At 39.2% G+C, this 25,498-nt stretch overlaps 3 protein-coding genes across 6 annotated transcripts in view; 2 read left to right on the top strand and 1 right to left on the bottom strand.

Moving 5' to 3' along the window:
* The window catches only part of LOC110055929 (disabled homolog 2-interacting protein-like), a 29,254-nt gene extending 13,818 nt beyond the window's left edge, over positions 1-15,436 (top strand). For 3 of the 4 annotated variants that reach the window (XM_020762363.2, XM_020762364.2, XM_089274512.1), the window contains 19 exons: positions 52-206; positions 2,419-2,526; positions 3,600-3,698; positions 3,939-4,024; positions 4,611-4,741; positions 5,102-5,146; positions 5,351-5,416; positions 5,527-5,623; positions 6,056-6,135; positions 6,492-6,554; positions 6,884-6,996; positions 7,247-7,324; positions 7,464-7,531; positions 7,697-7,772; positions 8,226-8,316; positions 8,664-8,771; positions 9,792-10,843; positions 12,526-12,610; positions 14,082-15,436. In XM_020762363.2, coding sequence (XP_020618022.2) covers positions 52-206; positions 2,419-2,526; positions 3,600-3,698; positions 3,939-4,024; positions 4,611-4,741; positions 5,102-5,146; positions 5,351-5,416; positions 5,527-5,623; positions 6,056-6,135; positions 6,492-6,554; positions 6,884-6,996; positions 7,247-7,324; positions 7,464-7,531; positions 7,697-7,772; positions 8,226-8,316; positions 8,664-8,771; positions 9,792-10,843; positions 12,526-12,610; positions 14,082-14,489 — 3,009 coding nt within the window. In that variant the 3' untranslated portion in view covers positions 14,490-15,436. Of the gene's footprint in view, positions 1-51; positions 207-237; positions 2,024-2,418; positions 2,527-3,599; positions 3,699-3,938; positions 4,025-4,610; positions 4,742-5,101; positions 5,147-5,350; positions 5,417-5,526; positions 5,624-6,055; positions 6,136-6,491; positions 6,555-6,883; positions 6,997-7,246; positions 7,325-7,463; positions 7,532-7,696; positions 7,773-8,225; positions 8,317-8,663; positions 8,772-9,791; positions 10,844-12,525; positions 12,611-14,081 lie in introns of those variants that run through there. The other variant, XM_020762365.2, reaches the window with a different exon arrangement.
* Positions 15,437-18,452: 3,016 nt separating this feature from the next.
* LOC110056000 (large ribosomal subunit protein eL28-like) lies at positions 18,453-21,502 on the bottom strand. Its single transcript, XM_020762435.2, has 5 exons — positions 21,441-21,502; positions 20,903-20,988; positions 20,348-20,407; positions 19,461-19,524; positions 18,453-18,713 (listed from the first exon to the last, which is right to left on the bottom strand). Exons 2-5 carry the CDS (start codon positions 20,981-20,983, stop codon positions 18,502-18,504), a joined length of 417 nt encoding a protein of 138 aa, XP_020618094.1. The 5' UTR covers positions 20,984-20,988; positions 21,441-21,502; the 3' UTR covers positions 18,453-18,501.
* Positions 21,503-21,529: 27 nt separating this feature from the next.
* Positions 21,530-25,498, top strand: part of LOC110055998 (protein odr-4 homolog) — an 8,596-nt gene continuing 4,627 nt past the window's right edge. Inside the window, exons 1-7 of the mRNA XM_020762432.2 lie at positions 21,530-21,708; positions 22,405-22,468; positions 22,795-22,862; positions 23,769-23,968; positions 24,193-24,229; positions 24,374-24,514; positions 25,312-25,479. Of these exons, the coding sequence (XP_020618091.2) occupies positions 21,559-21,708; positions 22,405-22,468; positions 22,795-22,862; positions 23,769-23,968; positions 24,193-24,229; positions 24,374-24,514; positions 25,312-25,479 (828 nt within the window). The 5' untranslated portion in view covers positions 21,530-21,558. The remainder of the gene's footprint in view (positions 21,709-22,404; positions 22,469-22,794; positions 22,863-23,768; positions 23,969-24,192; positions 24,230-24,373; positions 24,515-25,311; positions 25,480-25,498) is intronic.

Raw genomic sequence — 25,498 nt, 5'->3', positions numbered from 1 at the left:
TCCTCTCTTAGAAAACAGCTTATCAGTTAATGATATTGTTCTTTTACACAGGACAGCGTGGACCTATCGATCAGTGGTCACGTGACAGTCCGCCCTATCCATCCCAGCATTCTCTCGAGGCAGCATTGTTTCCAAGTAACCACGCCGCATGAAACCAAGTACTTCTCGTGTCGAAGTTCGCAGGAGCTTGAGAAATGGGTTGTAAGGTAAACAAGTCATGCTCACTGTTGAAAATTTGCAAGTCAATTCAAATTTTCTTGCTCTCAAATACGGAAGATTATTCCCACTCTAATATTCACTTCCACGGCTGGTACAGGTGGGTGAGGGAGGTGGCCATATGTTTTTTTGGCTGGACTCTGGATAGACTGGTCCGAGTTCGAGCCCGGGCCGGAGACATTGTGTTGTGTTTCTGGAAATAATACCGGCGATTTAATGGCGGGAGCGTTTCGCGAAGTTGGGCCTAGTATCAGCTCTCACGGCTGTTTCAAGTCCTGGTGCAACGAAGCGGATAAAACCTTCGGCAAAAGATTTTAGCGGACTTCAATTCGTAGTCAGCATGAAAGTTATTTTATTGTTTCGAAAGTGTTAAGTTTACTTTGACGATCCTTGTCGACGCTGCAAGTTGAAAATGAAACCAAAAAAACCTAACTTAACTTGGCTCGACAAAACGTAGTACACCCCTTTAAAATTTTGTTCAAATTTGGCCATTCGTGTCCCTCTTCAGCTTCCTATTCCGTTTAGTTCTTCTAAAGGTTCAAACCGATATGATCTAATGAGATCGGAATCGCCCAAAAAAAGTCTGACATGGGTTCGCTCGTTAGCGTTTCAAACGTATCGATGATTTCGGCAACATAAGAAGAATTGCATGTCATCTTCGATTAATTGTAATACTGGTAATTTTAGAAGTCTGTTTGCTCTTTTTGAAGGTGGACGACAATGAAAGAGAATATTCTGTCACCTCTGTTTCCGTTGAGGTCGATTACACCCTCTGCTGTCTATTATATCTACTTACTGGGCATGCCAGTACGTCATAAACTTTTCATTTGTTTATTTGGTAAGCGACAGCTGAGGGAGATCTGTGTATTTACATCAGTGGCAGACGAAAAAAAAAATTAAGGGGAAACCAATGTTCTAACGTGACAGCAATTTCGAGCTTACCGTAACCGCCCGCGCTGATCGTTGCTTACCTTATTGATCCTAAAATCCGCTTCAAATATGTCGATCCTCTTTTGAACGTGATCCAAACCGAAAGTGACGTCATAGCATAGTCACCTTACCTCGGATCAATTACATTATAAAGCACCTGCTTACTTCTATTATGACATCAGTCAATGCGACTTCCGCAAAAACCTTTTGGTTTCACTTCCATCCTGACAATGTTTATAGCAAGTTACAGCGGCTCAAAGTGTTTGGCTTGTGACAACAGCAGCAGTTTGTTTCGTTAGCTGTTTTCAATATCGCAGACTGGTAAGAATGATGAAATGATCAATCGAAAGACAGCTTCAGTTTTCCGCGTGATGCAACAGTCGTCCCCTTACGTCATGGCTTGTTCCAAGAGAGCGATCGATGCGGCCACGGAGAGAAGGCGCAATAAGACGGAAAACTGTTCTTCCCGTGTAGAATTACCGAGAGCGGCGGTTAGTTTACCCGTGCGCACGTTGTCAGAAACACAACTGCAAAACATTGAACAGAGTTGTCATACTAGCAGATGATAACCGGTGATCAGGAAATGCAAGTCATACAAACGAGACAGTCTTCAAACAGCGAGACCGAAATGAAAACCAACTTCCGCCTTATTAAGCTGTTACGTAAGGCTCATGAGAGGATTTTTCTCAAAAACGGGAGTTAACACTCTTTTACTTTCATGTATTACGTGAGTGACAGCAGTATTCAAAGCTTAAATAATGGTGCGAGAAGGAATACATTGTCATTCGCGCCGAGTGAGTTCGCCAACGTCGCGACCCATTCGGACTTTTCAAGGGAATTAAAATTTCAAAATGGTCCGTCAGCAAAGAGTATCGAGGTAAAAACAATAGTTAGTCTCGAAATATCCTTGCCATCATGAGGTTGGAAATCTATTCTCGTGTGTCTGTGCTTGTGATCGAAGAAATTGTTTTTAAAAAGAATAAGTAACATACACCCGACATAACTTTAACCACTGACCATCGTCGTTAGTCAGGGTTCTGTGTTCATTATGGTGGCTTTCAGTTAGAATAATGAGAAAAATACTTTAGCGAATTAATTTCGTCTAATTGTTGAGTTGTTCAAACTGGTTTTACAGGAGCTATTAGGGAGGAACATTACGTTTTGCTAGCTGATAAAGGTGGGCAGAGACCACTGGAAGTCTTGAGATAAATTTTACTTTAGATCGGAGTAGTTAAGTGGTCTTAAATCCGTTTTATCCCTTTTTTGTTACAGCATCAAGAAGTCGATCCAACCGACAAGAGATGTACAGTATAGGACGGATATCGGTTTGACAGTATGGATTGTAGAGGCAAAGGGACTCACTGACAAACCAAAGCGACGGTAAGGCAAAATTAGTCATGGTAGTATTTAGAAGTAATAAATTGGCATTTCACGGTAACTGAAGTTAAACCCAGTTGCCAGTGCAACGTATAAAGAGATTAACCGATGCCAGCCAGAACCAACAGATCTGATCGAATATCATCGAACTCTTTTGCTAAAGACGCTAAAAAACGTCACGCAACGTCGCGGTTTTTCGTACCCGCTTAAAACAGAACACGTGACAATGTGAATGAGCGATTTATAAAAAAACTACAGGTGTCACCAATTAAGTCTTGAAAGTCGAAACTTAGCGTTTACATCTGAAGGATATTGTCCAAATAATTCCCATTTGCCGGTTATACTGACCTATGAGTGAGGCTCATGCATACATATCATAAACTATAAGTGTGTTTTGTTGCTTTTGTCAACTGCTTTGTAGTTGTGCCAGTGCAATCAGCTTTGAAGACCTGGAATATGTAGATTTAGCCAAGCCTAAAAGCGAAGCTCCTGATTGCAATAACTTAACCTTAAGAAAAACAAAAAAGGTTTTTTTTTCTTGGATCAGCAACGTGCTAGGGTTTAATTCGCGCGGAGATTTTGCCTCTGTACGTACCCCCTTCTTCTTCATGAGAGTAATAGCCTAGCTCAAGCCCGCGATCCAATCAAAAACCAGTATCTGGGCAGCGTCGGTCAACTCTAAAAAAACACGCAACCTCGATGAGCTCTAAGCCTGAGCCCGCGGTATGATCACGTGATACTGGTCAGCGGATACCTTGATTTGACAGCTGTCAATTGACCTAACATGGATGTCCAAAATCAAAGATGTACCCATAGTAATGGGCTACTCTCTTATTCCTCAAGGTATCGGACTCAGCTCGCGCATGCGTAGTGCAAGTGGCGTACAGACGTACGTCCGGACGTACGTACGGACATCGATGGGTTACCAAATTTTCTAGGGCATGGGGCTCCGCTAGGTCGCCTTCGGCGCGCAGGAGCTCTGTTATAACCCCCTGAATAAGAGCGCTCGAACTATTCTGGCTATTTTCTAAATACTCAGGTTAGTGGTAATCATTTCATGTTTTCTTTACATGCAGGTTTTATTGTGAGCTGTTTTTCGACAAGGTCATCTACGCTAAAACGTCTTCCAAGACCAAATCAGACATGCTCTTCTGGGGAGAAAATTTTGCTTTCAAGTGAGTTTAAGACGCACTTTTAAAGTCTGCGTGGCTATTGAGCGCTGTGCTGATAATCTAGAATGGCTTTTCTTGTGCACCAGGCTAAAATGTAGTACATGTTTATTTAGTTTTCCTTATAAGTTATTACGTTTTGCGCCAACATCAGCCTTGTTTTATGTGGAGTCAATTTAATTACCTTTCGTTTTAAGAGTGCATTTTGAGCGTAACGTGGTAAACTGGTATTGGCCTTGCTTTCAGTGATTTACCTGAAGTCAAGACCATTACGGTGCAGATCTACAAGGAAAGTGATGGCAAAAACAAGAAGGAGAAAAGAAAGCCTGTTGGTGAGAAATTTGATTTCTTCCTCCCTACTTTGACCTCCCATTGTCAATTGAAAATGTTGTCAGTTACTACGAAAATCACGGAACCGTGGAATGGGCTCGAATTTTTGTACAGCGACCACTCCCACTTTCTTTTGCTGACCCGCCCACATTTCCTTCGACTGCAAGCGAAGTGGAGCCATGGTTACAAGATAGGAATTCAAACTAAAGATGGGGAATTGAAAGGGAAAGAAGCGGGTGTGTTTAAATATGATTTTTTTGCTTACAGCCAGCTCAAAACAACGAGAAGGAATGTGGGTGGGTCAGCAGAAGAAAGTGGGAGCGGTCGCTGTTGTCGAGCCCATTCCATGGTTCGGTGGTTTTCGTAGTGCGCCTTCTGAGTTTCATCTGTCTTTTGGACACTTAAAAATCGTTTACGAAACGAAGCGGAACAAAAATTAACGCAGTTTAAGAAACGTTCCCGCTAGGTGCGACTAAGTTGTAGTATTTATATTAATAACATTTTGAATTGTTATTCTTTGGAATTTATTGTATGGCATGTGTGTCAACACAACTTACTGTTTCTACGTTTCGTTGTTATCTGTCCCAGGTTCCGTGGATGTTGCGGTCGACTCGTTAGATATGGGTGTGGAGGTGGAGAAATGGTATCCTGTTACCATGGAGAGCAACAAGACTAATGGAGGGGAATCGTCGAGCATAAGACTCAGGTTTAAATATCAGGTAAAACTGCATTGCCTAACCTTACAAGTAGTTTTTTTCCTTTGTTGTTGTTTTTATTGGTCTTTGCGCTTAGCTCAAATTGAAAGAAACAAATATATCAACTAAACATAATAGGCTTAAAAATCCCAACCGGTGGGAGGCCGACCAGTTGGCTATATTACAAGCATGACCGAGGAGTTGGACTAGGGTCTACCCGGAACTGAACAACTCCACTAAGTGGAGACTTGAACCCGCGACCTCTGGATTTCAGGTCCGACGCCTTAACCACTCAGCCACGCTGCCTCCTCAGGGTTTAAAGGTTTTCTTTTCAGTTAAATTGCTATAGAAGTTATTTATCTGACTTGTTTTCTCTCTATGCAGAAAGTCTCAATTCTTCCTGTCAAGTGTTATAATGAACTGTCAGAGGTAGGCCTCTTTTTTCATATTTTCTTAGATACATATTATTTACAATTTATATTTGTAAGTTATAATGTGCATCACAGTGATACCTGGCTAACGCCTGTTAACGGTATATTGTGGATGAATATTACGCCCTGCGCACTGTGTCAACCGCGCTACAATTTTTCAATTCCTTAATATTTGCATTAACCACAAGCTCTTACTTTTCAGTATTTAAAGCGTAACTACATGACAGTTTGTAAAGCCTTGGAGCCAGTTGTCAGCGTTAAACAAAAGGTTTGTGAGCAAATATTGAAGTCATTATAATCCTAAGTGATCATGACTTCGAGAGTAAATACATCATGACACTCAGACACTCACTGTATATCAACCCGTTTTGAATGTAGGACGAGATCTCAAGAGTGCTTTTAAGAATACTACAAGCCTCTGGAAAAGCGACAGAGTTTCTAGCAAGTGTCGTCATGGAGGAAGTCAAGAATCTGGGTAAGATTATGAAAACATTTCTGTCATGTTGAATGTATAATTCCTATTAGTATCATCCAACTAGTGGACTAATGCAAATCCTGCTTTTTGATTGGCTACGCTACTAGAGGACTATTAGTAATAGTCCTCGAGTAGCGAAATTGGCGCAATCGAGCGTGACGCTTTCTTTCGTTTTATTCCCCAATAAATATTTCTTCAACTTGCATTTGCTAACTTTATTATTGCCTTTTTTGTCCGACTAGTTGGATGATACTAAAACAATTAGACCCTTCGCCCTCAAGGGCCACGGGTCAATAGCCCATGAGGCGAAGCCGAATGGGCTATTGACCCGTAGCCCTTGCGGGCTACGGGTCTAATTGCTAAGTAGTTTTTGTTGAGTGAAGATGTCCAGTCTTTGTGACTTGTGCCGATACTTTTCAATTCTTTTTACAGAGGATGAGAACCTTGTATTTCGTGGTAATTCCTTTGCCACAAAAGCCATGGATTCCTACATGAAAATGATTGGTGAATCGGTACGTTGGGCTGTTCTTTTCATCTTAATCATGACTTTATCTACCGTTGAATGTCGCGGAATACATAGTAGAGTATTTTCTATTAGTTTCCATTTTCTTTTGACTGTTCTGCCATTTCTGTGATGAACAGCGCATCGTGACTTAGAGGACACAGTACGTCTCGTGTCAGAGGCTATGAGAAGCAATTAAGCTGTGTTACAGAAGGGCTAAGTTTGGAACGATACTATTTTTGATGCCAACAGGAGCATCAAACTGGCGCAAGAGCCGCCATACTTCATCTGTAGTTATATACGTCCTTTATTAGCTAAGTATTTTTCTTGTGGTTGGGTCATAGCTAATAATGTTTTGTCCTTTAGTATTTACAGGAAACCCTCGGAGAGTTTGTTCAATCTGTGTACGAGTTTGAAGATGACTGCGAGGTAACATTAATTTTTTGTCTCTCGAGGTAAACAGAATTCAGACAATGGATCCCTGAAACCACCTTAATCAAGATTCTCTCCGTTCTGTCATGCATATTCAAGCAGAAAATTTAGGAGCTGATCTGGTCAGAATGGTCTTTTGTAACAATAGGTTCTCATTCACTAACAGCATCATGAAAAATATTTCGAGAATACCAGGAAACGTTGTTACATTGACTGATGAGCAGTCATCATTTTCAGACAAATCTCTTGCAGTAGTCTAAACTTTTGAGCCTTTTACCGTTTTATGTTGACAAATATTGAATAAATAACGCTTTTTTTTCCCTCAGGTTGACCCATCCAAGAAAACATCCGGGAACATCGAATCCAATAAGGAAAACCTAAAAACGTTCGTCGAGAAAGCCTGGAACCAGATCATGTGTTCAGCCTGCCTCTTTCCCAGGTAAGAGTGTAACATGTGACCTGCCAAGGAAGGCTTTTTGCGAGTAGAGCTACTACTTATGAGCTTAGTAAGCTGGATGTGGGTGAACTTGACATTTCTCCGTGCTCTTAGAGCGAATACTCCCTACTTCTAACATGGAAGCAGCGCTATTTCAAAAGTCTGAAACATCGTTGATTATAATTTTGGACTTTGATTGTTAACTGTTTAGGTTTTAAATATTTGTGTTTCATCCCTTTTATCAACTTCACAGTGATCTTCGAATAACATTCCACGAATTTCGCCGCTGGTGTGAGGGAAGAAGTGAGGATCTGAGTACCAAATTAATCAGGTTAGGGCATAGCAACATTGAGAATCACAAATCCTTTCTTTAAGACCTTATTTCAAAAGGATATATACGAGTTGAATTTGAAAGTGCACGAACTGATAAAGTTTTTTTTTGTTTTGATTGTTGTTGTTTTTTCCACCAGTGGATCAATTTTCCTCCGATTTTTGTGCCCGGCAATTCTGTCGCCAAGTTTATTTCACCTAGTGCAAGGTAAGTGCTGTCATTCATTTCGTTTCCCGAAGTGTGAAACAGTAGTTTGCTGTTATTTATGAATTGCAACCTGTTATTTATATTAGTATTTAGTAAAACGTTTCTTCTGTTGGAGATGTATATACTGAAACTGATTAAAAGGCTGTGGTATTGATCATGATTCAGAATATCCAGATGAAAGAACGTCAAGAGCTTTAACACTGATTGCCAAGGTGGTGCAGAACTTGGCCAATTTCACCAGGTAAATAAATGACTGTCCTCGACTGTTAACTCCGTAAACTATTCTGGCTTTGCTTAAATCAAAGCCACATGAACAGACTTATAGTGATGGAACAATGTGGTCGCAATGGCCCTCTCCTCATTCAAATCCAAAATGACGGATTTTCTTTTCAGTTTTAACAAAGCCCCAAAGAAAGGACAAAGGAAATGACCATCGATACTAATTTCTTCCATGTGGAATTGATTTACAACAGTCCCTGGCTCTCTACCCGGCTCTCTTGTATCAAGACCTATGCTTGATTCTATATTGGCGGCCAAGATCTCAGAAAACTTGTGCTCAGAAACTATCGAGGAATAGAGTCGAGTAGAAGCTATTTATACAATCGAGCTTGACAAATTGAGTTAGCTCTGTGTTACTAGCACTTTGTACATGGTATTGTGCATTTTGTATAACAACCCTTCTTTCATGTTGCAGGTTTGGTGGTAAGGAAGAATATATGGGCTTCATGAATGGGTTTGTGGAAAAGGAATTTGTAAACATGAGGAAGTTTCTTGAGGAAATATCAGTAAGTTAATGCTGTAGTGTAGTGAAATTATCTATCGGGCCTTAAAAGCACATGACGGTGCCCTTAGTGTAAATTTTCAATTCTTTTATTATCATAAATTTTAAAGAATCAGTCATACAAATCAACAAGGTAGCTAATAAGACTTCGTGTTATATAATCACGATTTCATAAACACTCGTACAGACCAATAAGGCAATCAATGAGAAGGTTACGTCTAATTTTGGGCCTCAGGTTTTCTTCCATCTACTTTTTTAAATTTAGCGAGGTTACGCTTCTTTGATATAAATACTTTGTTCGCCATGCATCCATGTCACTATATCGCGTTCATTTGTCTTCTTTCCGAACAGACAATAACAGACACAACTGAAAACCATTATGAAGGAATCGTCGACAGTGGACGGGAACTCGCTCTTATGTTTGATATCTTAAAAGATCAGACCAGTAAGATGAATCAGGTAATTGCGGGGTTCTTCACTACGTTTTTTAACATTCTATAATGCTCAAAGACTCATTTTTGGCGATCCTCATGGTGGTGCCGAGAGGATTTAAGGCGTCTCCATAGGGTAATCATTTATGGGGTTGCGCACGCAAGTGTCATGTTCAGTTGAATGCTGTTTTTGCATTCGTTTTTACACTCAGTCCTCTCAAACTTATTATTTGTAATAAGCAATAATTAAATGTTTTACTAATAATTAGTGTTTTACTATCATCCTTGTTAAAATTTTGGGTTTTGGTCTTGAATTATAAAAACACTGACGTTTTCCTTCGAGCGCGAGCAGATTACTTGAGCTTTCGTCCCCAGCTCGCTTGCGATCGTAAAACTATTGGCAGCCACCCTAGAGAAGCTCAGTCACTGTATTAATTTTGAGTTATTTTGGCCGTGTACAAAATTACTTGTAAATTGAAAGAAAACCTTAAAATAGTAATGAACTATGATAGAAAAACAGCAAAGGGACAATAACAAGCCATAAAGGAACAGAGATGGTTAAGGATGGGGAAGATTCACACGGATCGGATTGTAAACGACGGACTTGAAAAATTTGGGCTTAACTTTTCAAGATGCGCAAACCATGACGTAGCTCTTTTAATTGCTCGTTTTTCCGATTTTTCCGGCGCGGTGGCCTCATGGTTAGTGCGTTCGTCCCCTGATCGAGCGGTCCGGGTTCGAGCCCTGGCCAGGGACACTTTGTTGTGTTCTTGGGCAAGACACTTAACTCGCACAGTGCCTCTCTCCACCCAGGAGTATAAATGGGTACCGGCGATCGCGAATTGTTGGGGAAACCTAACAAATTGCGGGGAAGTGGCCTGCGATGGACTAGCATCCAGTCCAGGGGAAGTAGAAATACTCCTAGCCGCTTCATGCTACAGAAACCGGGATAAGCTCCGGCTGCTATGAGCCAGTCGGCTCTAAGGCTTCACTTTTACTTTTTTTCCGATAGGTTTTCAGTTTAAAACATTTTTGTTCATTTTTTTAGGATGCCGTGGAGACACTTCGCCCGTTACAGTTTATTCTCAAATCACTCCAAGAGATTTATCACGATTCTGAGAGAAAATTCGCTCTTGGCAATGAGAACCTCTTGGCGCACAGAAAATGGGCGTCATCTTCAGACCTTGTGAGTGACCAAGACAAGAAAAACATCACTCTGACTCCAGTCTCACAAATCAGGATCATGAAGTCTCCCAATAAAAGGAAAACAAAGCCCTCAAACGATACATCTTCGGAGACAAACCCTGTTTATAACGGCAGCACGCCGTCTACGGCTCCTGAACAGTTAATGGTCCCTCGTTATGATAAGTCGGTCCTCTCGCCCATCTCCGATACAGATCCTTCTGATTCGCCGAGAAAACGGGTATCGTACGAAGATGATTTACAAAGCAGTCTTCGTAGGCGATCATATCGGAGGGCGATCGCATCCGAAGATTCTGGCAACGTGCTTCCGGGTGCGGTCGATCGCGATCGCAGTTCGTCGGAAAGACGTCCAGCGACAAAAAAATCGGATTCACGTCGTCGGTCGCGCTCGGAGGGGCCGTTGATCATTTCGAGTGTAGATGGCGAGAATGCTGGTGACGCTCGAGTGATTTACCAAGGAGAAATATCAAACTCTACGTCAAGTTTAAGGGAATCAGATAGCCCAAGGCAAAAACAGTTAAGGACGGTTGCTGAATCACGCCACCAAAGCTTACCCCGAAGATATTTGCCCGTTAATACCTCTCCCGTTATAACGGATCGATCTCGGACTTCCTCGCCCGAGACAACGTCACCTCCCAGACCAACCACTCCAAAGCCGCCGCCCCCACTTTCATCAGTTGATTCGCCTCGCTCTTCACCTCGCTCGAGTAGCAGCTCGACAAAGTTTCTGAACCCTGCTGCAGGTCACGTGATTCGTAGCCCGTCGCGGACCAGCAGCAGCTCCAGTGGAAGCGAAGAGAGCTGGCACAGTGTTGCCAGCAGCTTTGAGGGAGGAAAGAGAAGGATGCGGAAGATGCCTCGGACACCCAGTCCGGTGGACAGGATACTAGGTTCAGGGTAAGTATGAGAAAAAATGAAGAACTTGCCATCTCATGAACTGATCGAATGTTTTTTTAACCATTATGTCGTGATGGTGGTCTCTCAAGACAATATAGCTACACTATGTCCTTATTATTGTCGTCAGACTTTCGTCACAAGTGTAATGACTATTGCATTGCTGATATTGTGTACGGATAAATATACGATAAGCGCTCTTGGCACTTCTAGAGATCATGTAGGATCAGAACAACGTCGACCGTTTCTTAGCAAAAAGTAGAAAAAACCGTTGAATTTCTATTCTGAACGAAGTAGCAGATATCTCAGCTTAACAGATGAATTAAATTGAGCTTACAACCACAAGAACCACAAGAACGAGTAAGATTTTGTTTACCCTCCCATACTCTCATTTCGTTCGACCGCTCACTGAAAATCGTAGACGGTAGCTGAAGAATACTCTTGCCATCTCTCGAGTTCAACTCTCAACTACTCTTTACAAAATATCCTCTTAGTACTCTTTTAGGTGTATTCACATCTTTTTTTAAAAAAAGTTCTGGATTGACAGTTAGTTATTGGTCGTCTTTAAAAAACTGGATTTATGAAACATTTGGGCGGAATCATGTCGACTAAAATCATATAAACTGATTTATACTACTGCGGCTTCTCCTCCTCTCTACCTTTTTCTCAGACAAGGCCTAAGAAGAAACACTTTTTTTGTTTCGTTATCTTGGCCTTTTTTGATGGAAATTGAATGTGGCTTTACTTTGTACTTTGCCCCTCTTTAACGACGCTAGGTAACGGTGTTTTTCTTCGTGTATAGCAACGTCTTCAATTATTCGACCGTCTCTTTTTTGGCATGAGAGGTTTCTAATTTTGCTTGTATCTGACAAACGAAACTCAGAAAAATTTAATATTGTGCCCAAAAGGAAAGTTCCGTGAAAATGAGTTTTTACGAGCTCGAAATTGTTATCTTGGTTGCTATCAAAAGGCATACACGTAATAAATTACTTATATGTTGGATGCCTATACAATAACCTTTCCTGCCGGCGTTGTTGTCACGGGAAATATATGCATCCTCGTTCACTCAAAAATATTGAGTTTCAAACCTATTGTAGCGTGTTCAAGTTCTTTCCTAGGCTCGATTACCAACGAAGATCGGAGTCGACAGAGTGGCGGAAATCGAGCCTTATTCTTTCCATGAATTGAATATAAGATGTAATTAAATCACGTCAATTGCTTTGAAGGAGCAACTCATTTAACTTCATTGTTCATAGTCAAATGATCATTGTATATTCACAAGAGAAACAGAATACTTAATGGTACGATTCTCTCTCCCTCTCTGAGAGCTCTTCAAATTGAAAGAACTGTGCTCACAAGTAGATTGAAGTTGTGGTTAGTGTTTTGTTCGACCAGTATTGAAATGCAAATCTTCTTCACGTTGCCCTTAGACCTAACGAAAGCAAACAAAAGGCAAATCTTTTTAGAACTTACCAACAATAGCCCCATGTCGCACTATACAAGTATACGGCTTAAAATTAATTCAGACTCATGAGTTGAAGTTTATAGTTAGCATTGCATTCTCGTTATAGTGTGCAAACGGAGCCCGTGTGCTCCGAATTCCTCGGTTAAACAAAGATTAACTTTCCGTCAGGTCAAAAAAGTTCACAAGTCTTATATTCCGTTCATTTTAATTGATTTCACAGCACACCTTGGGAAAGAATGGCACCTAAAGCTGAGGACGAATTTGCTAATGGCTGTGACATTCTACCGCCAAAGACAGTAGCAGAGGTTAGTCCTTATACAGTACAAACATGCATACTTCTCATCTACTCGCTCTTAATAAGGTTATAACTGTCTTCGTTTTGTTCTTCCGTGTTGTGCTGTACCTTATGACATGGCTTTTGATTTGGCTATTCAATAAAAATCGCATCTTGCATTTTACTTAATTTTATACAGTTGGTTATTGTATAGCTACACGAAATAAGAAGGCAATGGAAAGTGACTTGTCTTGTTCTGAAAGCAAAGAGGTCAATCGCACAATATCGTATAGAATTTCGGGAGTCCTGCATCATCTGTACATGCTACTCGTAATTCATCTAGACTGATTAATTGTAACATGATTCCCAAACTAGCGTCGAATGTTCTTTTTCAGACTTTTGTTTAATATAGCAAACTTTATTTGCCAAGCAATACACTACACGTTTTAAATTGATCAGCGCTGGGTTCTGGCATTTTCAAACGTCTCGTTAGAAAAATGGTGCATGATCTTCGGTGCTACGTGGCAGGTCTATTTAACTCTATATTCAATGGCCCCTCTTGTAATACAAGAGACAATTAAGTACGATCAACTAATATATGACACAGAGATGATCATGCAATCATGAACATAAAAGTATCTTCGTATTTCCAAATCATGATAACCTAACAATTATTAGCAAAGGTTTGATAACATATAAGCTTGCAAAAAGGAGCCATAGAATCGAACGACGTTTCAGTGTCGTCATGACACCATTATCAAGTTCAAAATGATTCAACATTTTGAACTTTTTATAATGGCGTCATGACGACTCTGAAACTTTGTTCGATTTTATCGTTTATTTCTACATGATCGATTATTGCAAGTTAATTCGTTTTCATTGCAACTACTAATTAAGGACGTTCGCGCGCAAATGTTCCCACCTACAGATTTTTAAAGACTTGCCATGCAGTAAGGCAAAGATCAACTTTTGGGCTCGTTTTTGAAATAGGGCGCATTTTTGGAAGCTTTTGTTATTTAAAGACGATCTTAGCGTACGACTATCAGCAGTAAAAGGGGCAAGATTCGTGAAATTCAGATCAGGTAAACGTGTTCAATTCACCACAAGTAAGTCTATTAAGTAAACTGAAGGAGCTGATGTCGTTCGCTGAGGTAGAATAGACCTTGAAACAGAATACATGATAGTCTTGCCGGTCCATGTTCGAACTGAGAAAACTTCGGCCATACGAGAGTAGAAAAGGCGAAATATTTTTAACTTCTCACCTACAATTTTTTTTTTCTGGTCTTGTTTGTTTTTTCAGTCTAAAATGGAGAAAATTAGTAAAGGTAGTGATCTACGAAAAGAAAAGAGGGGGTCACCGGCCATTTAAGAGAGTAAATTGCAGGCGATGAAGTTAGCGCAACGGTACCTAGCCCTATAGTTGCTGATATTTCTTTTTTAGCACGATACAGAAAGCAAAAAGAGACTTAACTTTCCTCTTTTCCATTTTTTTTTTTTTACAGTACGAGAAAGAACTTTCAGACCTCCGTGAAGAACTGTTAGAAACAAAGAGAACTTTGGCATCTACACATGAACAGCTTATCTTACAAGAATCCAGCACTCACAAGCTAGTGGCCTCTTTCAAGGAGAGACTAGCAGAGAGCGAAAACAACCTTCAACAACTGCGACAGGAAAAGGATAAAGAAATGAAAGAGTTACTGGATCGTTTGGTGAGCGTAGAAAGTGAGCTGCGCAAAGAGCAGAAAGAAATGCAAGAAGTCATCCACGCAAAGCAGGTCATTATAGAGGCTCAGGAGAGAAGGATCAAGTCAGTTGACTCGAACAATGCTAAGTTAATCGCTACGCTGAACCAGGTCAGGGGTTCACGGACAAACAGCAAAGTGCTGAATTACCCTAGCAGTGACTTGTAGTCGGTGAAGCTTTGAGTTGTTGATCTTTGCAAGAATCTGTCTTGGTCTCAGAAACAAAGACCGACATATCAAGAACAGGAATGGTGTCGATGAACGTTCGAAGAAGTCTCGGAGGAGAAGAGAAGAAAAACATTGGGAAAGACGTTTCTCGCCATAAGAACAGTCTCGTTTCCAGAGCCTTCTCTTATTCCGGCAAATTAAAGCAAAGGCCCTGGAGCTCCGCCATCGAGGATGTCAGAGAGAATGTACTACATCCGCTGAGTTGTACAGACGCATATGAAAAATTTCCCTTTCAAAATTTTGGATGGTCTCTGACAAAACTTTTAGACTCATTCCGAAATCTCAAATGTAAAGAGAATTTATAAGTTAATTTCTTGGCTTAGTCAGACTTGATCTGCTTTGAAATCAAGTGCAGCATATTGCAAAAGTTTTCAATAAGATTTACGTTTAGGAAGTTAAAAATAAATTAGGCTTTATTCTGGAATAAGAGGTAAATTCAAGAGAGGATATTTTTACTCTCTTGCTAAAATTATTTATTTATCAAGAAATACTTTTGAGTCGTTATTATAATTATTTTTTTGTACTATAGCATAAATTCATGCATGTGCCCAAGTGTTTGGAACTGTCGACTGAGGTGGCATAAGCAAATATTACGGTCTGAATCAATAGGAAATAGAAACCGACTTACAGCGATTATCAGTGCTTAGTCTTTCTGTTTTACACTACAAATACTTGAAGGAAAATAAAAATCAAGGAGGATCAAAAGTCAAATTGAAGAACTTAGAATCTGAACAAACAGTCAGAGAAAAAAAGGAGTTATCAAAGAGAGAAGATGGTATAGAGAGCCACATATACTCCCTCTTTATATCATGTTAGCTTAAATTAATTTAAAGACTGCGTATAATTGATACCTTGATAAAGTTAATAAAAAGCCCACTACAGGGAAATTTGGTTGAAGTTTGATTTTTAACCTAACCCATGATATTGAACTTATTTCACAGTATTTGGGGGGCAGCACGATGCTCGAAGCAAAAAGCCAAGCACGAAGCGCGACTTTCTCGTGGCTAAGTGTTCTCGATCTGGCAAAATAATCTGTCTCACCCTCTGGTGGTAATAAAATGACCAGAGATGCAAATACAATTTGAGGTAACGTCAGAGATATGGAACCAGGAAAAAAAAAACCAACAAAAACGGCATAAAGAAAATAAAGATCGACATTATCATTATTCAGTTCCCTCTGAAGTTCTTGTTTTCACATTATAGCGTCACGGCGCCGTTGTTCCATTTTCCACTTTCAGCATTTTCGTTATTCTTATGCTCGCCGCTTCTTTGACGTGGTCGAGAGACCGAAATCTGGGCCAAGTTTTCTTAAGTTTGCTAATCGGTTCCATGATTTGATTGGGCCAACACCTCTAGCTATACTGCGTCCCCGCACAGGCCAACCACTCTATGTGTTGGTCACATGGTGTGGAATTAATTAAGCTGGGACGCAAGTTACACAGTGAGACTTTCAAAACAAAGGAAAGTCTGGCTGGACTGGTACGAGTTCCTTTGTTTTGGAAGTCCCACCGTGTAACTCGCGTCCCAGCGAAATTAATTCCGTACCATGTGACCGGATCGTGCAAAGGGTCTGTTGTTTATATGAAACGAACAGAATCTATGAGGGTCATGAATAAAGCTCTGAAAATTGCATATCTAAATTACATCTCGGCCTGAATATCCCAATAGAGTTAAATGAAACGTTAATCAACTCGTGTAATGTTTTTTAGCCTTCCCGGGCTGTCTAAAGCGTCTTTACAATTTTACGAAATTACTTTTGCTCTTTTGGCCGGAGACCGGTAAGACAAGAGAGGGAGATGTCTACCTGTGGTTCCCGTTGTAAATGTTAAGCAAGGTTGCAAAATTTTTTGTGAATCCCATTTCCCTCTCCTGCCCTCTATTTTCCCAACTTCTCAAACCCCGAACCCCTGCAAGTAAAGTACGACCATAGTTGTACATGTTTGCAGAGATCATACACGTTCTAATATGTTGACAGGCAGGCTGCAAAGGGTCTAGCCATTTGTATTTTTTTTCCGATTAACTGGTTATTTTCAGTTTAACTGACTTTATTTCAGTTTAACTGGTTTTAATGAGCCTTCGTCAAGCATGACACAACTTGAACAATGAAGTGTCGATGAACATTCTGGCGATCATTAAATAGCAGATCGAAACGATAGCCCCAGATATTTGACCATCAAAAAGAAACAATTTTTATCAGCACATGTACCATCATCAAACACACTCCATTAAGATGGAGACTAAGAGAAACTGTACACTTGCTACCCTCAGAGCAGACAAATGGATGTAAAGAATTGAACTACCCCAACCAGAGCTTGAAGTTGTTAGTAAGTTCTATCTTCCTGTATTGCATTCTTGATCTCAATATTTCCAACTTAAAAACTGTACACGGGAAGGTTTCAATAATTTCTAATAGAATGGCTAACGTTTGGGTAACCTTTAACATACGTGGATGAATTAGTTGTTAGGTGTGTTCCAGATACATTAAGAAACAGTCGGTAATCTCAAATAGGACTGTTGAGCCACTGCAAACCCTGTTCTCAACTAACTTATCTTAGGCATTTAAATCCATGGACCTTGTCTGACGAATGCGTACACCTAAACAAGTTTTGCAGAACCTTCCTATATTTCGGTTCAATGTACACGTGCAATTTCACGTACATCAAACTTGAAAAGGTACACCTCCCCCTGTATAGTCCACTGCACGCAGTACATGCACTGTTTCTCATTATGTAAAGTGCTAGGTAATTTGGTTCTTGGCCTTTGGAAATACCCTTTTCCTCCAATTCCCCCATGGCAAAGCTGAAAATGTGGAAAAACCCTGGGTACTTACCATTTACATGGGAAAACCGGAAATTCCAGTTGGAAAATCAAATGGTTCGCGCCATTCCGTTTGGGAAGCTTCTGAAAATATGGGCTGTGATTTGAGTTGATGCTATTTTTCTGCTCTTTTAAGTCTCTCTAGCTGATATGGATATACTTTATAGCGATTCCTTCTCTCGCAACGTGGCATTCACCCGTTTAATGTTTTTGCCTGAAATTTCCAACCGGATGGTTTCTGTAAATGGTAAGCACCCCCTGTCTCCCCTTCAAAAGATCATATTGAAAGGGGCCAGCAACAGAATACTAAGGGTTTGTGTGCAGACTGGGGAAGTGACTAGCACTTTGATTTCTGGTTTTCTTTTTGAGATGTAATTGGTTTCAACTTCTTCTAATATGCAGATAAGCATTAGACAAGTATTGTAATGAAGTGTAAGTAAATGTAGTACTGTAAGTAGAGTACGTAGTTGTTTTAAAATTATAATTAATGTATGTGTATGTATGGTAAATATTATAAGTGTGTGGCAATAAATAGTAATAATAAAAAAAACTTCTTAGACAATAACTGAGCAAAGTCAAAGAAGGATATATTATACACTGACTAGCTAGCACTAAATAACACAGGTCACAGCTTTCTCTTCCCATCCAACAACAATTCTCAACGATTTTTAAGAATCAAGCATTCATTTATCACAACATACGGTGTAGTGGATAGTGTACAATCAAACTGTATAACTAACACAGGTCACAGCTTTCTCTTCCCATCCAACAAATCTCAACGATTTTTGAGATTGAATCAAGCATTCATTTATCGCAACAATCTGTGTAGTGGATTGCATAAAATCAAATTGCATAAATAATGTAAATTATGTAGCATACACACCTGCCCAGGGTACAGTTAAAACAAGTGGAACAAATTACTTGTCCCTTTTGCCTTACATACATGTGCATGTATACAGTGATCTGTATTTTTCATTATAAAACAACTGTAACTACTAGTCTACTATTATCATCTACACTGTATGTAAGAATCAATCAATCTTCATGGGCATAAACTGGGAACAAGAAAGACAACAAGGCAACAAATTGACTGTTCTCAAATTTATTATCTGGTTGCAGATATCATTGTGTGCACTTAGTTGCGCTTTCTGCGTGTTCGCTTCTTCTGCACACCAGTGGTGGTGGCCCTCTGGCTGCGGAGGATAGCAGAAGCCCTCCTGACTGCTGCATCTTCAAGGTCTTGTCGGTAATAGTTCTTGCCACACAGGTTCTTGATGGTTTTGACAGTGCGACGTGAGTCACCAGCCAGAGTCACCTTGGAGTTCACCTTAGCAGGCTTGTTAGCATCTGCAAGATGACATATGCAATAAGATAGATTTCTAATGAAAAGACCAAGCAATTTTTTCGAGTTGCAGGTTTGTTTGTTTGTTGTTGTTGTTGTTTTTTCACTTTTATGCTTTGTATTATTTTTAACAAATACAAATACAAATACACAAAACACTACATAAACTACACTTAAAAGTACACTAAAGATCTGCATTACTTAACACTATAATTTATTACAAACATCACTAACACCATGTTGATATGTTGAAAAAATAAGAAAGCACAAACTGCTAGGCATTAAAAAAAGAAAAAGAAAATGGTATATTATATACAGATACTGTTCTTCAAGTTCTCACTGAATTACAAAAAAAGAAAAACCAAGGGGAAAATCGTAACAATGTTTATAGAGGGCCACAAGTTCATTAGTTTTTAACTGTTAAGTGCCACCCTCTATAAATAAAGTTTGTTTGATTGATTGACTGATTGATTGATTGATTGATTGAAAATCATCTTTTTTAACCTTACAAGTAGCATTTCATTTATCTCTGTTTGGTATTTGTAAAATTGAAATTCTTGTAACAACTTGTAGTGTCCAGGGTTGCCTTGAAAGTTAAAAAATACCGTATTCTGTGGAAAGTGTTTACATGTATGTCAAAACCTTTGGCAGATTTTGTCATAGCTGTTACTCAAAAGTTGTGACATATCACACCAGGCTATTTTTCTAACTGAACGTTTATGAAATGATATTGTCAGGTCGTTACAACTTACACTTGGTCTTTTTGGTAGAGAGAATCACACCCTTTCCAGTGGGATCAGCAGTAACTCCAATAGCCTGCCAACACAACAACAGTGTTAATAGAATTGAATGACACAAAGACAATTTGTTACAATTTATTCAAGAAGCTACCCTCCACTTATATATATTTCAAATTATTGCTAATCCTGAGCTCCTCTTCTTCTTCTGTAGTAGCTGTTGTGTGTAATCGTAATGTTAGTAGTAATCGTAGTGTAAGTAACCGTTGTATTGTAAGTAATGTCAGTAGTGGCGTAAGTGATGTTAGTATTGTAAGTAATGTAAGTATTGTAGGTAATGTTAGTATTGCAAGAAGTCTTAGTAGTGTAAGTAATGTTAGTATTGTATGCAACAGTAAAAAAAATAAAAGAAAAAAAAAAAAAAAAGAGCTCCTCTTCCAATTTCCGGGACCCATTTTACCACACAGTATCACTAACAACAAACAAGACATAAAAACATTTTTCTCAATTTGGAGTCTGCAGCTTGTTTCACTAAATAATTGTGCAGAGTTCGAGGTTAACAACAGCTCATGCCACACCAAATTCCACAGTAGCAGCCGATTTCAATTGATTCTTTATCTACCAACTGCGCTGACACTGTTGTCACTTCCACTTATGCACAATTCAAACATTCCTGATGAAATGATGCTTCATAAAAGATAATTCATGAACAAAACTAATGGACAGATCACTCTGTTGGAAGTCTTTCAGCTTTTACCCTTTCTGCAAAATCCGGGTATCTACAGCACGTCTACAGTGTATCTACAGGAAAATAATGCATGCTCTGATCCAATACAGGTATACTCCACCTACCTTGTAAAATAAAACTACTGTGAATAACAAGAAGTGAAACCTTACAGTACCTTTTTGTTCACTAATCCACTATATTTAAATGCATGCCTTCCAGTGAGGTTGAGAGGTTCCTGAAAATGAAAAAGAAAGTAATGATTCCTGGTCAGGGTACTATGGTAATGTTGAAGGTGTCTGCCCAGGCTGCATCAGTTTACATGTAAGGTTGTAATAAATGCCTCACCATTTGCATGGCAATAAACAATTACTGGATGAGGTTTTTGTGATATCCAGAACAATCACGGTCGAGGTAGGGGTTATCAGCCGAAGCCAAAGGCTGACGCTGATAACCCTTGACAAGAAAAAAAAAATGGAAGTCATGTTTTTACTTCTTCACTGAGGGGGAGCAACACAAAGCGCGTGAACTTGACATGATTACCCTTAGAAATCATCCACCACGGTCATACATGACATTATTACCTGTGACCTTGAGTGTCCTTGACATGATTATTATATAATCTGCAGCTAGATGACATCACAGGCACTGATTTCGAAAATTCACTGTACGCCTTTGGCCAGTCAGAAAAGAGATAGTGACTTCAATGTATAGTAATAAAATCAATTCCCACCTTTGTAAATGTTGTTCCTTGATTTTTCAACAAGAAACAGGAGTTCTTCCTCAACAGCATCCACTGTAAGTCAGCCGACATTTTTCCTGTCCAAAAGTAATAAATTGAATGAAAACTATTGATTCCACGAACTCGACTCCTGCAGTTTGAAATTACTGCCTGTTGCACATGTATGTAATGCAAATTGACTTTTGTAGCTAATAATTTCAGTATAATAGATTTTCTTCAAATTAACAAACGCGTAAGATGCAATAAGTAAAACAAACACGACTTCACAGGAGCAGGGTCCCTTAAAGAAATTGTATTGCATAAAAAATCCACAAAACTTTGATCAGGACAAAACGAACAACACACGTGAACTTCTGAAGAGCCGAAATGAAAACAGAACTTTCTGACATAAATCAACAGAAAACCACACAACATTTTACCTCAATCTATGCTTAATGTCCTATGGTAGTTTTAAATCTAGACAAAACGATAGTAAACGTGAAAACAGTGTCAAAAAAACGGAAAAATTCCAACTAAAATTTCGCCTTACCGCTTTAAGATGGCGACCACGAGAGAGAGGAAGAAAGGGGCGCATGTGTCGAACGATGCAGGGGGTCCAGTTACCGTCCCAGGTTCCCGCGGTTCATTTCATAAAACCAACATGGCGGATGCGGATGATCGAATATAAGGAATATCACCGGCGACAAAACAGGGTTTCCACCATGGGAAGAACTATCATAATCGAGGAAAGCGTTGGCGATTATATATCTTCCCTGTATGGCAAGCATAAGTGGCAAATTGGCTTGATAATTGGACAGGTAAGTGCATCTTAGGTATTAAAAAAAGAATCTGGGTTGAACGTGGCTGCGCACAAGACAATCTACAAGACAGTACCACGATTGAAACGCTCAGACACACGAGAACTGTTAAAGACCATCTTTCTTCTTAGAGGGGAACCATCTACCCAGTGTATTTTTTTCAGAATGCTACGTCTGCTGATTGGCTTAAAGCCTCTCTTATACGGGGCCTAGACGTCAATACATGTACGATTAAGTAACTGCTGACCGTGTCCCTGTGTGTATAATTATATCCCGCTTTATAGGGACTCTCTCACACAGTGTTAAAAAAAAAAATTAGATTTAAAATTGGATTGAGATCAGCTTAACTTGATTAAGTTGTAAGTTAAGGTTATGATTCTTATATCCTGCCTTATAGGGACTCTCTTATACAGTGTTTAAAAAAAAAAATTAGATAATACCTTTACGATTAAGTAACTGCTGACCGTGTCCCTGTGTGTATAATTATATCCTGCTTTATAGGGACTCTCACATATAGTATTAAAAAAATGAGATTTACAATTGGATTTAGATAAGCTTAACTTGGTTAAGTTGTAAGTTAAGGTGACAATTCTGTTTTTTGTTTAATCAGTTTTGGGCATGTGAGATCATAGTCAGTAAGTTGTGTCGTTTTATCATTAATGAGCAGAGATTGAATATTATTTCTTTTCCATTCAGCTCTCTCCACAAAGAGACTATGTCCTCCATTTGGCCAGGACACCAGAACAATCAGGAAATTCAGGTATATGAGAACCTAAAGTAAAATGAAATTTAAGAAAGTTACTTATATAAATTCCTGCTTATACTGAAGCTCATTTTGTTTCTAATGGTTGCTTTATCTAATTACTCTGTAGGCCTCCAATATTCCTTTTGTACATCATATTCATCTAAATATTAGATTCACAGTACATCTCTTCCAACTTGCCTTCATCTTATATTTTGCTCAAGTTGTTGGCTAGAAAGTTAAAGGGACTTAATGCAAATAAACTAAGCACAAAATTGTAATTTAGCATCGTTTCCAAATGGTTTGTAAAGCATAAATAAAAATAATGTTTAATGTGATTTTAGATGGAGAAAGTAAACCAGCTACTATGGATGAGATTGAAAACAACTGGATTATAGAGCATGCTCGTCAGGTGGATATTCTTAAATTGTGGATGTTTATGTCAAGCTGTAACTTTAAAACACCTTATTATATGGCTAGCTCCACGAGTGGGCAAGATGAAACAAATCCTGCGTTGTGATTGGCTACCTGAGCGGGCAAGATGGAGCTATCTTGCCCACTCAGGACTACCCGTCGTGTCCTGTGAGAAAAATTTCCTCGAAAGCAATATAATAAATCCTTTATTGACCAAGCTTGTTCGGCCAAGATGGCTGGATATTGGCCTCGTTCTTTTTTTTGCGAGTTTATGAACCTTGACTCGGTCTCGGTCCATAAACTCGCAAAAAAAGGACTTTTCCAATATCGAGCCATCTTGACTTCACACTTGGTCAATAACCCATATATCATGTTGTGAAGTGTACGTGTACAGTCATATATATGGCAATGTCTATGGGCCATACCTTTTATATCCCAAAGGTAGCATTTAAGCTTTATGTGTACTGTGATGAGGGCTAAAAATTAGTGTGAGACTAGAGAAAGGTACATACATGGAGGACAAACACGATTTGCGAATTTTTGAATATTAAATATTTTGTTAAAAGTAATGTGACATGAAGTTTGTTAACACTCATGCATGCAACTGGATCTGACCAGGTATAAGATAAATCAGTTTATTTCTGAGGGAGACATTCATGGTGGTACTTTGATCGTTATTAAAATTTTAGGAAAACGGTTAATATGTTTGGAAAATTTTGTCTTACGTCATCAATGGGAGGATAGATATAAAATGGATAGGCCAATGTAAATTTCTTTTTCGAAGTGGTACTTTTATTCAATGTTATTTTCCCTACAGAGGAATGTAAGTAAGTGTGTGTAATTCATACTTTAAAGCAGAGTTGAAATAATTATGAAAATTCTGCCCTTTCTTTTATTTCAAAAGGTATCAAGAATGTTGACAGGAGGCTTGGATGTTGTTGGAGTTTTTGCATTTGGTCCTACAGACATGCTTACCAAAACACAAGGAAAGCTTCGTCAACTTGTTTTCTCTTTCCAGAAGAATGTACATCACAGACCTGCATCATATTTTGGTGACCTCAGTCACAGCAGAATCCTACTTCAGATTTGCTCTGCAACTAAGAAGTATCCTTTATGAAGTCATGTGCATCACTGCACATCGTGTATAGTACATAGAAGAGCCAGCCACCACCCCCACCCCCACCCCCACCCTGCCCTTCCCCTCCCCTAATAGTAATATACATTGCAGGGAAGTTGAATTTTATTAATGCCTTGGCTTCCCGTAATAAGTGTGATCTACTCAGTTTGATCCTGATGTTTTGGAGCTTTTCTTGACTTACTGTTTCTAGAATCACTTGCAGAACCATTGACGTGTCTGATCAAAGAGTAAGTTGAGTATCTAAAAACCAAAAGAAATTTCTAATGTCATAGAAGACACACCCTGGATCTCTTTATGTTTACACTTTAAACCTTCTGTTTTATTGACACCATTTGCCTTGAAATAATTTTTCTTGTATTTACGTGTTGCAGGCCACACCAAACCCAGCTGAGGTCAAGTATCAGTCCTTTACTTCCAAGTGGCTAAAACTAGAAACCTCATTGTCCTTGTCTAACACACACTTTACAGTTCCAAGAAAACTTGAAAGATCTGGTCTTCAAAACCAAATAATGGTTTGTTCATCTCTATTCTTAATTTATGGATAGATTTTTAGTTAACGGTTGATGGATGGACACCAAAATAGACTACAATTTACCCCTATTAAATGGCCACTCTTGGGAATTTTGATTTTTGGCTGCTTAATTAAGGGGGCTGGCCACTTTATAGAGGTACAGTGTAAAAACAATAGAAAAGCCCTCATCAGGGCCACCTAGTAGGGGTGGCTGTTTAAGGGGTGGCTGCTTAAAAGGGGTGTGACTGTACCTCCAACCTGCAGGCAGCAGTGCTTTCATGCTGGAGATTAAGTCTATTTGGTGGCATGTTTTTCCTCTTTTTTCATATTTTATTCCTCACCCACCTCTTATCTATTGTTTTATCTATATTTCCCCTTTAATTAAAAGGCTATTAAAATTAAAATTCAATTAACTGATGTAAGCCACTCGTTGGTGCTAACTGAAAGGATTTGTGGCCTCTGGGGGTGAGAATGTGTACATGTTATAGCAGCTTGGAAAGTTATGATTAGTTAATAATACTCTTGTGTACTACATTTAATGTATACAGTAAGCTGTTGGACCCTACTAATTGGAACTCAGTATTTCTAAAACATCATTATTTCGAACACAAAATGATTTCCCCTGAATTTGCCCTCTATTCATCTGCTATCAGCTATTTTGAACTTTCATTAGTTTGAACTGTTTTTTCATTTTCCCCAAAGGTTCAAAACAGCAGGGTTCAACAGTATGTTGCTAGCTTTACTACAAATATTTAGACTGCCTCTCTGCTAAGCAGCATTGCTATTTTGAATCAACAGGGTAGTATCCACAACATGCTACAGAGTATATCAACTGCCTTATGCACAGTGAATGGAGAGCTTTGTACTGATGACCAGCCACTTGTATCTGGACAAAAGCCAGGAAAATCTAGTCATGCTGCTTCTAAATCCACACAGACTTTTAAGATTGACATTTTTACTGAAGAGGTAACTCACTGTTCTCTTG

Source organism: Orbicella faveolata, unplaced genomic scaffold, assembly GCF_042242905.1.
Source record: "Orbicella faveolata isolate gen_17 unplaced genomic scaffold, um_ofav_v1 contig_36, whole genome shotgun sequence".
Taxonomy (NCBI): Eukaryota; Metazoa; Cnidaria; class Anthozoa; order Scleractinia; family Merulinidae; genus Orbicella; species Orbicella faveolata.
This window is presented reverse-complemented; position numbering and strand designations above follow the sequence as displayed.